This window comes from Schistocerca cancellata, chromosome 7 (genome assembly GCF_023864275.1).
Source record: "Schistocerca cancellata isolate TAMUIC-IGC-003103 chromosome 7, iqSchCanc2.1, whole genome shotgun sequence".
Taxonomy (NCBI): Eukaryota; Metazoa; Arthropoda; class Insecta; order Orthoptera; family Acrididae; genus Schistocerca; species Schistocerca cancellata.
Genome location: NC_064632.1, coordinates 357,865,721 through 357,879,437, shown reverse-complemented (window position 1 = coordinate 357,879,437; position 13,717 = coordinate 357,865,721). Strand labels below are relative to the sequence as shown.

The following is a 13,717-nucleotide window of genomic DNA, read 5'->3' as shown; positions in this document are numbered from 1 at the left end:
TAAAACATTTGTTTTCTTGTTTAGTGGTGGCGGTGGCTGGTCGAAAAACATTACTCCCTCCCCCCTTCCTCACCCTCTATGTAAATCACCCCCCCCCCCCCCCCCCCCCCCCCACCGCCACTCCTTTCCAAAACTTCTTCTGAATTGGACGTCTCTCAGCCATTTAGGTTGGGCTCATGACTGCAATCATTGGCTCAGTTGGTTTATCATTTATAAGAATTTTACATCGACAAAGGTTACTTCTCTCTCTCTCTCTCTCTCTCTCTCTCTCTCTCTCTCTCTCTCTGCCCCCCCCCCCCCCCCTCCTGATTTAAAATCATGATACAGAAGCAGGTACTTTTTTCTTTTGTTGCAAGCAGACATACACCTTTAGGGACTGCTTGTTTCATTTTAAGGAAAAACATAATAAATCATTTCAGGTACCAAGAGATGAGGGATGGCAGCAAAATTACGGTGACCACACGAGGATCTCGTGATGGATCACCTGCTCCAAAGAGACAGGCAACAGAAGTAGATGGAGGTCGTCCAGGTGTGGGAGGGACCGATGGTAGTCCTAGTCAGACTGTAGGAGTTCCTAGTAGCAGAGGAAGCAGCATGCATTTCTCAGAAATTCGATCTTTACGTAGGATTCGACAGGCTGATGAGGGAACAGATGTTTCTGATCTCCTTGGAATTACTGATCCTGCCACAGGTAAGACTCCTTTTCTGAGTTCGTTTTTCATATTTCGTATAAATAAATTGCATGTGTTTTGTTAATGGCTTGACTGCTATGTGAGTAAGTACCATGCTGCAAACACAATATCTAAGTTTTAACTCCCAGTTTGCTGTAGAAACTTTTCTATCAGAGTTTCATCTCAGTACATTGTGAATATGGAGCAGCATTAGTAAATCTGTTTAGGGGTTTTGATTCCAGTTTAAAAATCTTGTGATCCCCAAACTTGTGTGGGTGGACCAGTTATGAAGTTGATGGCAGGAAAAAATAAATCCCACCCAGTCGAGCACTGGTATTTAAATCAACCTTCAGTTTGATATTGGCTTCAAGATGGAAATCCTCTGTGTTTTGCTGGATTTATGTATTACTATTTACGTCAAGAGGACAACACTAAATTGTTTCGTAAAATATGAAGTATATAGAGACTATTATGAATACAAAGTGCACTGTAAACAGTATTTTCTTTTGCTCAGCAATATGTTCTGCCACTGGATAGTAAATAAATTTGCTGTGGCCCCAAATAAGATTTAGCTGTTGTCACTTTCCTGATTACCTCCCATGATGACTCGAGCAAGTTGGCATAGCAGTTAGCGTACTGGCCTCACATTTGGGAAGGTGATGGTTCAAATACTTGAATAGTAATTCAGATTTAGGTTTTCCATGTTTCGTCTATATCACTAAAGGTTGATTTCCTTCCCCTGCTCTCTCCCATTGAGATGATGTGCTCTGTCTCTAATGAACTCATTGTCAACAAGATATTTAATTCTCCTCTTTTCCATCCTTCATTTTTCTTCATTATTATTATTATTATTATTATTGTTATTTGAATAGTAGCAATATTCAGTGTATTTAACTATGGATCACTTAATGCAGTGTTCGTTTCATGGCTGTGTGACAGTATTACAATAATTATATCAAATAATTTTGCACATGCTTGGCATTTCAGTTCATACCCGTCAAGTTCACATTTTGTGTTTAAACTGGATTCTTGTGTGTATTTGGTGCTCAGTTGAGGAAAGGTTTTTGTGATTTTTTAAATGTATGTTTGTGATTTGCCTTCTTCCTGAGAAACAAATACAATAATTAAGGCAACTTTTGAACCAGTTATCTTTCAGTTACTAATCTGCAGTAAAGATCTCTAGTCTCTATAAATTAATGGATTACAACTTTTGGTTATGTGGTTCCCTATGTATAACTAGCCACTTATACTGTGGCAGGTCGTGTACTGACTGTGGGTGAAGCAATTGCACTACGTGTGCTGGATGTCCGGTCAGGCCAAGTGGCAGGGACTCCACTACAGGAAGCTGTAAAATGTGGTTTGGTGGAACCTGCTTTGGCCACGCGTCTCCTCGGCCCTTGTGGTGTTGGTCAGCTGTCACTGCTGGAAGCTATCCAGCGAGAACTAGCAGATGCTGAGAGAGGGGTGCCATCTACGGGACCAGAGGTAAGGTACACAAGGTCTTTGGGAACAGGGGCGAGCGGGGTTGTTGCCGGGCTGCCACTGTCACTGTCAGATGCACTAGCAAATAGACTGGTGGATGATAGTGATGGCCGTGTGCTGGATCGGTGCTCTGGTGAGTGGCTGACTCTGGCCGAGGCAGTCGCTCGTGGTGTACTGGACGGTGAGGTGCGTGAGGTGGTGGACGCTGCTGCAGACGTACGCCTCACATTATCTGCTGCCTTAGATCGTGGTCTTATTGATGCCGGTGGTCGCTATCACCACGGTCTATCAGGTGAGGTATTGCAATTAAGTGAAGCACGCCGCAGGCGACTCGTCTCGCGTGCTGCTACACTTAAGGATGCTGTCGATTTGGACCTACTGGATGAACGTGGCTGCATTTGGTCACCAGCTCATCGCAAGCGTCTTACACTGACGGAGGCTGTGCAGTGTGGCTCACTAGATGACAATTGGGCACGATCAGTAACAGACACACGGTCTGGAGAACTGGTGACACTTTCTCGAGCACTTCGCGATGGCATTGTATTACCAGATGGTGCTCGCTTTGTTAACACTGCTGAGGGTGCTGTGTATTCCGTGGCAGAGGCAGCCGATCGCGGTCTCCTTACTTCTGTTGCTGTAAAATCCATTTTTGACATTGACGGTTTCAAGGAACCTGATGGAAAAGACTTTGTTAGTTTTAATACAGCTGTGTCAAAAGATTTCTTGAAGATAAATCGCGGTAAAGTTTCTGTTGTTGTTAACAGCAAGACTGGGGAGGCAGTGTCAGTTCCTGAAGCAACAAAACGAGGACTAATCAGAGCTGAAGTTCTCGAAATGCTTAATCGACCTATTGGAATCTTTGATGGTAACAGAGAACTGAATGTGCTAGAGTCTGTTGCAAGGGGTAAAATTGACACCAGATTGGGATTGCCACTTGACACAAAAACTGGAAAACCAGTGGCATTTAATGAAGCCGTGAAATGTGGCCTAATCAATGCGGAAGGTGCAGCATTGTTGCTCAGCATGCTTACAATAACTGTAACAACACAAACAGTTACAAAGACTGTAAAGAAATATGTCACTATAACATCATCTGGGACAGCCACTACAGCAGAAGTGAGCTTGGCATATGGCCGATCTCCACGTATGACATTACAGGAAGCACTCATTCGTGGGCTTTATGATGAGAAAAATAGAACAGTTCGAGACCCAGAATCAGGTAGAATTCTGACACTAGAAGAGGCTGTCGATGCAGGATTGATTGCAGCTGAAAAAGTAGAAGTTTGTGTAGATGGAACATTACCAGATAAAATGGATTCACTTCGTAAACAAGAGTCAGTCCCCAAAGAAAATAGCAGCTCTCCTTTTACAGATCGTGTTCCCAGAACTGTGTCAACGAAAACAACAGTGGAGGAAGTAACAGTTGATAAAAGTTCAACGAAAGTGACAGTCATTGAGAAAGAAGATAAATCTTTAAGGAGAGGAGAGTTGGTTCGTGAAGATTCATCAACTTCTCCTCAGAAAGTAAAAACTTCCCCGATGGAGGTAGATGTCCATAGCACCTCTCCTAAACAAGCATACCCTGATGAGAAGATTACCGTCTCTCCTAAGAAGGCTAAAATCCATCCTTCGCCAACGAGACATATTCCAACAGAAAGTGATTTAACTACGTTTTTACAGAAAGAAGCATTACAGTCATCTTTAGAGAAATTCCCTCCTTCATTGCCAGCCAGATATGGTGATACATCACCTTCGCATCTAAAGAATGGCACAGAGCAGTCTCAGCAGCTTATAAAAGATGAAATGGGACAAGACATGGTTTTGGGACTATCACAGGTTCCCCGTGATCTGTCTGTTAGTAGACGAGACCAGGCAACAGTCCCTAGCACACATACAGCAACATTAGAATTGAAACCTACAGATGAACTGCACTTGGAGCAGCATACACAGGTGTTTGAGCTCCCACGGGATGGATGGCTACTGTCGGAAGCAATAGAGCGGCGACTGTTTGATCCTGTGACAGGGCTTTTTATTATTCCAGGTACTGATAGGCTTGCTTCCTTTGAGGAGTGTATAAAACTGCAAATAGTAAATCCAGAATCAGTCACTGTCATTGATCCCAACAACAAACGCCATCTGACTGTAACACGTGCTCTGGAAAAACATGTGCTCGATGCAACGGGCCATTATGTGTCACCAGACGGGAACAAGATCACTATGAAGGAGGCTGTTGATCATGGATTGGTTATCTTGGAAGGAGCTACCCCTGTTGTGTCTACTCAGTTAGACGGCAGTAGTGCGTCCTCACGGCGACTAATTCAAGTGACTAAAGTTAGTGGTCGCCCAGACAAAGTGGAAGTGTCAGAATCTGTAACAAGTTCCGGTCGTCCCCACACATTTAAAGAGGTGTGTGCAGATGTTCAGGATATAGAACCTCTACAGGTCGCACCTGGTATTGTGTACGATCCATCGTCAGCACTAGTGATTTTCACACAGACTGGGAAGACTGATAACCTTCTTGCCGCAGTAAAGGAGGGCAAGATTGAACCGAGAATGGTCAAAGTTAAGGATCCGTACACTGGAAAATCCCTCAATATCAATGAAGCTCTGAGAAAGGGCTTCATCGATAAGGACACAGGTGAATATAGAGATAAGGCTGGACGCCGAATTCCGCTTTCTGAGGCATCCAAATTTGGTGTAGTGGCAGTGATGGGAGAACCCCTCTCTGTTGCTCCTACTGCCGAACAGTTGACTGTTTCAGCTGAAGTGATTCCAGCAGATGGTGTTGTGAGGACCAGGACAGCAGTTGTTTCGACTTCCATTGTGGTGAGAGACCCTACAACAGGAGCTGAGCTGACTGCCGAGGAGGCCGTGCAGCGTGGCTTGCTATCGCCAGAGCAGGCTGAACAACTCGCAACCGATGCTGGCCGTTTGAAGGTATGCTGTCCATCAACAAAAGAATAATAAATTGCTATTTTGTTGCTGTTTTTATATTAACCAACTGTAAACCATAGATTTCAAACATACACTATTACAATTAATGCCTTTTTTTAGAAACAAAATTAAGACTTCATTAGAAAAAAACATTTACTAATTAATTATGAGACAGAATTTCTGGGCAGTACTTACAATTAGGCATTTAAATGTTAGTACTATTGACAGCCACATATAAAAATTATGCCACAGTTTTAGCTTTCAGAAGTATTTGTTCCTTTCTCAGGGAGAAGAGTGGGGCAGGTTAAAAAGGAAGGTCGAGTCACTCAGATCCCAGGACGTGTAGCTACTACAGTTGGGTCCCTGTCATCTTGGGGTTTGAGTGACCTATCCACCTTTCCTTCTCGAGTAAGGAACTGATAGTTCTGAAAGCTAAATTGTGTTATTTTACTGACAGTAGTCCACATTTTGCCTTCTGAAGGTAATTGGTGGAAACTCCAGATTGGAATAACAATAATATAGACTGCTACTCATCATAAAGATGACACCTTGGGTTTCAGACAGCCTCAACAGAAACACTGTCACATGTTGTCTTTTGACCAAAGCCCTCTTTAGAAAAGGAAAAGCACACACATTAACCCACACAAGCAAGCACACCTCAGTCGCACAAGACAGCCATCTCCGGCTTGGTCCAAGTTACTGGAGATGGTGGTCATGTGTGCATGATGTTTTCTTGCTTGTGTGAATGAATGAATGTGTGTGTGTGTGTGTGTGTGTGTGTGTGTGTGTGTGTGTGTGTGTGTGTTTCCTGAAGAAGGCTTTGACCGAAACCTAAATGTGTAGCAGTCTTCTTGTTGTGCCTCTCTGCAACTCGGCATGTCATCTTTACAATGAGTAGCAATAGCAATATTGCTAACTAGTATAGAGGCATTGACAGTGTAGTCATCATCAGCCCTACTACTCCTGCTGCTGCTGCTACTTTTACTTCTACTTCTACTTCTACTTCTACTGCTACTCCTTCCCCTCACCCCCTTCCAAAGAAAATGATGCTTACTATTACTAATTTTGTATCTGTTCTCAAAATCTAACTATGTAATGGTTGCATACGGTATTGTTGTTAAGTCTGTAAGATTAGCAGTGACCAGAGAAAAAGTACTAGGGAGGCCAGTGATCAAGAAAATTTTGAAAGGTACTAATATTTGCGTATCACATTACTTGCTGCTGTATGTTTACAGTAATTGCAGTTTAGCAGTTTCCAAAAACTGATACTAATTGCCACACTTTCCTTTGCAACATTGCAGATTCTGGGCTCAACAAGCATTTCATTGGACGAAGACGACGACGATCGACCCTCGGAGGGAGAACGAACACGTGGCCGTGTCACTACAGAACCCAAATACCGAGTAGCAATTGGGCGTGCCCGTTCTTTCTCTTGCTCTCCAGATCGTGAAGCTAGGCCTGTTGTTTTGCAAAAGATGCGCAAGAAAGTACTACGGCCTCGTGAGGCTGCTGCAGCTGGCATTATTGACCGGGAGACAGCCGATGTGCTCGATCGCCCGGAAACTTATGTTGGTGAACAGGTATGTTTACATGAATTTAGTCAGTCCTGCAGCAGAGACTGTATTTACTGTGAATGCATAAGTAAAGAATTATAAAATTTGAGTTATGTAAAATTTATTTCCATTATGATGAATCAAATTTGTAGCTTTAAAATGCTGCCCAGTGAAAGTGATTGAAGTGAGCAGCACATTTTGTAAAGCTTTATCACTTTATTAAATAAAATGTTTGATTTAAAGCAGCCTAATATGTAAGACAAATTGCATGTAGGAATCTGTTTTGAATATCTGTTCCTTACTCAAGCTTGTAGTGAAGAACAAATAAGATTCATATGGAGAGAAAGTACTTATTAGATGGCAGTGATTCCTGTAGTCAAAATTATTAGCTCCCTCAGAGTTTGCCACTTCCTGTGTACAATACTTTATGTTCACTCTGCATGTGTAAATGGGTGTAAACTGTTCTTTTTGTTCTACATCAGGGGGGTGTACAGAATTGTTAGTACCATGGGCCACAAACTTCTCACTGTCATTACAAGGCCCACAAGGAAAAATGCTCGCATCATTTGTTTCACAAATATTCATTGTATTTAACAAATATCATTACAAAAATGTATTTTTATAGAAACATTATGTACACAATTTAATTTGGAAAAGGAATCTCAATTGATTCAACAATTGCTCTGATGTCTTGGTCAATTTTTGTCAATTTACAAGAATGAGGAAGCCCACAGGCTGCAAGCTGTGCATCCCTATTCTGCAGAAAAGTATCCCTTTTAGCTTTTCACACCTCCTCTTCCTAGTTTTGTAGCTATTTTTTGAAATTCAGTAAGAAAATAATCATTATACTGTACCATTATGATACTTTTGTTTTCTGCTGGAAGTGGTTATTACATTAATTATTTTTTTCACTTTATGCAGGGAGAGTCTCTGTCATTATCTGAAGCTGTTGTGCTAGGACGTGTGAATGGAGATCATGGTGCAGTGGTGGACCCACAACGTGGAGATGTTTTGACAGTGCGTGAGGCACTTCACAGAGGAGTTTTAGACCCATCGAGCCCAGGGGGCCGCATACTCGTGCCAGTTGCTCGCAGTCTCTCATTACCTGAACTTGTGCATCAGGGTTTGGTTGATCCTAGGACAAACAAGGTTGTTCATCCAGAAACTGGAGCATACCTAACTTTGAAAGAAGCTATGTTGTGTGAAATAGTTGACCAGTTCTCTCCCATTGTTGTTCCACACACAAATAAGAAGATCACTCTTGAGGAGGCAGTTGCTGAGGTGTGTATAAAACATAATGTAGTTTTAATAGCATAGTAGTTAATTATCTTCAGTGAAGAATCACTCGTGAAGATTGATCAGAAATAGCTATTGAATATAAAGTGAAGATCTAATTGGTTGCTCATGTGACCAATACTTAATAACATTGCTGATGGTGTTTTTTTCCCTCAGGGAGTCATTGATGATGAAAAGTGTCTAGTACAGACATTTGATGGCCCAGTTAGTATTGTGACAGCTTCACAGGATGCGAAGCTTTTCCCGAGTCGAAAAGGTAAAACACCTCCACCAGGTGCCCAGCCACTTCCACCAGCAGGAATGACATTCCCTGTGGCTCTGAGGCGTGGACTTGTTGATGTTCAGAGGTATTCAGCTCACATTCCTTTTATTTGTTTGAAAAGAAATTGTTTCAGTTGGCATAGTGTATTGGTTGTTCTCTGCCAAATTTGTTTGGGCAAAAGTTTACTTGAAAGGAAATAAATATGTTGGACTGACTCAAATGATTATTGTGTGGCAAATAGAAATATGCAACAGTGAAGACTTGCTGTAGTGCTTTTATGAGTAGATCAGTGTAAATTTTGCAAAATTTTTAGTCTGGAATTAGAAAGAGCACACACTTTACGTGTTTCTGTTGACCTCTTGCAGTGTGATGACCTAGAAATCTAGTTACTTCCTCTTTTTTTTTCTCCATTTATAGATGTGCTTAAAGGAGAACCAACTTGTGAAGTTAAGAAGATAGTACCTAAGTTTCTTATGATTCCTTTGCTGTTGAACTTTGATATTGTTTGCCGGCCGGTGTGGCCGTGCGGTTCTAGGCGCTTCAGTCTGGTACCACGTGACCGCTATGGTCGCAGGTTCGAATCCTGCCTCTGGCATGGATGTGTTTGATGTCCTTAGGTTAGTTCGGTTTAAGTAGTTCTAAGTTCTAGGGGACTGATGACCACAGATGTTAAGTCCCATAGTGCTCAGAGCCATTTGAACCATTTTGATATCGTTTTGCCTTAAATCGTGCATGATATTTATTTTATTTTATTTATTTATTTATTTATTTATTTTTTTTTTTTTTGTGTCAGTCAGGAGCAAGCCAGGAAGGATTAAATGTTAATAATTTTACAAAATATCTGTTCGAAGATTTTGGTGTGTGCAACGTGTTACATTATGAGGAAAAAGGTTGATATGCATTTATTTTTATTTGTAGGAAGGAAATTCGTCACCCTGTAACAGGTGACAGACAACCTCTGGAACAGGCCATTAGTTCAGATTTCATTATGGCTCTTCCATACCCTGCTTCACCATTAAGTGTGGATGTGGGGGTGGCCCTCGAAAGGGGCCTAATTGATGCAGAGCGAGGTACCATGAAGCACCCACAGACTGGTGAGCAAGTCCCAATTACAGAGGCTGTTGAGAATGGCCTACTCATTGTTAAACCCGGTCAGCATGCACTGACATTTGAACCTTCAGCAACAGGTTATTTAACTGCTTTTCAATTGTGTTTTGAGATTTTAATTTTCATGTTTATATTTCATTACAATGATTTTTTTTTTTTTTTTCCTCTCCAGGTAGTTTAACTGCAGTTACAGAAACTGTAACTTCCTATCATACAATAACAACAAAGACAATTGAACTCCTCCAGGGGTATACACTACTTAGCCCATCAGAAGTAAAGAACTCCTTGACAGGTGAAGTTATGACACTAGAGGAAGCAAAACGCCGCGGCATAGTTCGTGATGAGTCCGAGGTGAAACAGCAATTCACAACACGTGAAATTAAGGTATCTTTTGGAGATGCCATCGCACGTGGACTCATTGATCTAAGTGCTGGCACATACACAGATCCAGAGTCAGGGCGTGTAATGCCCATAGCTGATGCAATTCGTGATGGATTGATTGAAGCTGTGCCTGACAGTGTCGATGGTGGTGATAAAAGAACTAAAAAGCTTAATGTATTGGAAGCTTCAGAGAAACTGTATGATGAAGCTGCAGGATGTTTCAGAGATCCAGATTCACCAACAAAAGCATACTCATTTGAGGAAGCTGTGAATGCTGGCCTTATTGATAAGGATTCAGTTGTGTATGATGTGGTTCGTTCAAAACCTATCACTGTAAAGGAAGCTCTAAGAGAAGGATTGCTAGACCCAAAGACGGGTCAGTTTGTAAAAGAACCAGAAACGGGCTCAAAGATTTCAGTGAAGCAAGCAGCTAAAATGGGACTTCTGGCAGTACTTGGTGCTCCTGTTTTAGCAGGAATGGCAGTGGTAGGAGCTGTCAAAGAGAAACTCGAGAAAACGACAGGTGATGAAAATGCAAGGAGTGCTGTTATGTCAGACGTGAAGAGTAATCGCATGAAAGTACAAGGAGGAGAGATCACCCCTGGGGAAAGCACAGTACAGTCTGGTGAGCAACAAAAAAGTCCTGTGAAATCTGAGAGGGGAAAGATATCATTGATTGGTGGTGATAAGCAATCACCATCTGCAGCAAAATTAACAGAGGAAGGGACAGAAGCACCTTCAGTTTCACCACTGGACAAGCAGAAACAATTAGACACACCAACCCAGCCGGAAAAACTAATAACACCAACTAGAGGTGTATTAACAGAGAGAAACAAACAGCCACCAGAAATTAAAATTGAAAGTAAAACAAAGTTGCCTGTGGTTTCCATCAGTAAAGCAGTGGCAGATGGCCTCATAGATCCCAACAAGTGTGTAGTGAATATTCTGGTGCCTAATGACAGTAGGTTATACACAGTGCATGAAGCACTATTGAATAATGTCATTTCACAGGATAGTAAAATTGAAGTGTTAAGCAAGACTCATGTTAATCTTGTAGATGAAAAGAAGCAATATAAGGTGACTGTTGTTCGCTATTTGACTCCCGAGAAACTACTAAATGTTGGTGCTTACAATGTGGCACTGGAGTCATTTGTAAGCCCTGCTACAGGAGAAGTAATTAGATTTGATGATCTGGTTTATCAGTGTGATGTGCTCAGTCCACATCTAGTCCTCGTCAGAGATTTATTGAGCAAGAAGCCAAATGCATATGTCACACTCCGTGAGGCACTCGAAGTTCCCGTCATTGACCGTCATACGGGTCACATGGTGGATCCTGGGACAGGAAGAAAAGTACCATTTTCTGAAGTTGTCAAATTAGGTTGGATTATTGAGAAGCCACACACATCTGAATCTCTTTCGAAGAAAATGAAACCAACTATAACACTTCAGGAAGCTGTGCAAGAGGGACATTATGATCCCCAGACAGGTGACATAGAGGATCCAAAAACAGGACAAAAATTTAGCTTTGTTGATGCTATAAAAATGGGAGTTTTGGATCCGGAGTCTGTGAATATTCGCAATCCAGAAACTGATGATATAATACCATTATCAGAAGCAATTGAAGTTGGCATTGTTGATCTTAATAGGGGAGTCATAGTAAACGTAGATACAAGAACCGAAATAGAATTCAAAGTGGCATTCCTTAAAGGATATGTTATAGCAGGCCACAGAAAACCAATTTCTCTAGAAGCTGTGATTCGTAAAGGTTATTACAATCCCACTACTGGCTTAATAAAAGAACCTCTTACAAACCAGAATATAGATGTTGAGGAAGCTGTGAAACGTGGAATGGTTGATGCTTTCATTACAGAGTGCAAGGACACTAGAGCTGACAGTTTAATCTCACTGGACGATGCTTTAACAACGAAGCTTCTGAATCCCAAGGTGGGTAAAATGCGTGACACATTTACAGGCAAATTACTGACTTTAGATGAAGCTCTAAGTAAAGGTCTGATTGTAACAAACAAAATCACGCTGTCACTGATTGACGCTATTTCTGAAGAGTACTATTCACCTCGCACTGGACTCATAGAAGATCCTGCTATTGGGGAAGATGTAACACTACAAGATGCAATAGACAGTGGTCTGATTGATGTGTCATCAGTAAGAGTGAAGGACAGTGTGTCAGATCGACTTGTGCCAGTAAGAGATGCAATGGTGATAGGACTGCTAGATGCTCGGCGTGGGATGCTGACACGGCCTGCTCCGGGTGTAACTCTGGATGTTGCACTTAGCAAAGGTCTGCTATTGAGCACAAGAAGGCCGTGGTCCCTTCCTGAAGCTCTGGCACAAGGCTGTTATGAACCACAATCTGGTCTCCTGTTATTAGATGGTGAACGTATAACTCTGGAAGAGGCATTGCGACGTGGGGATATAAGCAGTGATACTCTGGCTGTTAAGGACCCACGCTCAGGGGACATAATCAGTCTACGAGAAGCAGTTTGTGCTGGCATCGTAGATCCTAAAGCTGGCACAGCAACAGATCCAACCAGTGGAGCTGAAATGCATTTCTATGATGCTCTGGAGCGAGGGCTGATCATTCCCGCAAAGAGAAAATTTTCGTTGCCGGAGGCCGTGTTCAAGGTAACTACCTTCCCTGTCTCTCTGTTTCAAATCTGTATCTTTTAGATATCTTGTACTATTTTTCACTTTGAGATTAGGTTATCTGTCAACAGAAACGTTATAGAATCATAGAATCGCATTATTATCGAGTTTTCATTGGATTTGGTCACATGACATGTTGGCCTATGATACAGTGCATATTTGTATAATTATTGATAGTTGTAAAAATCAATAAAGACAGTTTTGATCATGTTTTCAGATTTGTTTTCATTAGCAACCGGTTTCAGCCTACTTCAGACCATTTTCAGGCTTTTCTCTGCCATTACGGCTGCTGGTGGCGGCAGATGGAGAAGTGAGAATGTCACTGAGGTCATCCTCACTTCCTTAGGTCTCACTCTGTCTGCTGTCACCAGCAGTCATAACGGTGGGGAAAGGCCTGAAGATGGTTTGAGGAAACGGCTGAAACCAGTTGCTAACTAATAAAAATCTGAAAATGCGATCGAGATTGTTTTTATTAATTTTTAGCCTTTTATACTGATTCCTACTTTGCTCCATTTACAAAATGCTTTCTAAAATTTTAAACGGACAATCATGGCAAGTTGGTGCTTCAGCAGTGTGATTTGTACCACCATTGAATATTCGCCTCGTCACCTTTGCCACCCCTGGCCATCATGATTTTAAAGTAGTCTGGGCAGTGACTCAGTTTACTGAGCAGGTTTGAATGTCTATGGTAACACCGCTGCATATCTTCTCTTTCAAGCAATATTTGTGACCTGCTCATCTGTCATACTGTTTCTAATAAACTCGTAATTATCAAATCTTAATCAGAATTACACAGAGTATTTGCTAACTCAATAAGAATATTCGTATATTAAAAATTCCAAACCTACCAAACGTAATACATCACAAGATGTATCAATTTATTTTTGTCCAATAATTTGAGATTTGACTGTTCTGTTGTTCTTGTTGGAAGTGACAAAATTTCCCTGAGTTGTAGAGTTATCTAACAGAATGTGCGAAAGTTTCTGTTATTGGCAAGAATACAGCCAGACATGGTTTAGCGTTAAGAAAAATCTATATGTAATTAAGTGAAGTAACAGGTGTAAACCTATTTGTGTGTTGGTGGCGGTAGTCATGGTGCTGTTGCTTCTGCTGCCATGCAGGATCTCAAAAATGTTCACAGATTATTCCAAATTTTATGCAGTTTATTCAGATATATAAATCTCATTCTTATGTAGCCAGATTGTGTTTACACTTATGGTAATTACATTCTTGATTATATTAGAGGTTTGTTATTCGTGTGTATATTTAACCTGCTACCAACAAGGCATGATGTGAGCTTTGCTGAAGATTAAGCACGATCACTGCATACGATTACTGAAAGTGAGAATGTAATGTATGACAGAATA

At 41.5% G+C, this 13,717-nt stretch overlaps 1 protein-coding gene across 1 annotated transcript in view; it reads left to right on the top strand.

The window, feature by feature from the left end:
* The window catches only part of LOC126092273 (microtubule-actin cross-linking factor 1), a 497,641-nt gene that overhangs the window by 295,723 nt on the left and 188,201 nt on the right, over positions 1-13,717 (top strand). The window contains exons 27-33 of the mRNA XM_049907790.1: positions 420-691; positions 1,930-5,090; positions 6,389-6,667; positions 7,562-7,921; positions 8,093-8,283; positions 9,117-9,385; positions 9,478-12,329. Of these exons, the coding sequence (XP_049763747.1) occupies positions 420-691; positions 1,930-5,090; positions 6,389-6,667; positions 7,562-7,921; positions 8,093-8,283; positions 9,117-9,385; positions 9,478-12,329 (7,384 nt within the window). The remainder of the gene's footprint in view (positions 1-419; positions 692-1,929; positions 5,091-6,388; positions 6,668-7,561; positions 7,922-8,092; positions 8,284-9,116; positions 9,386-9,477; positions 12,330-13,717) is intronic.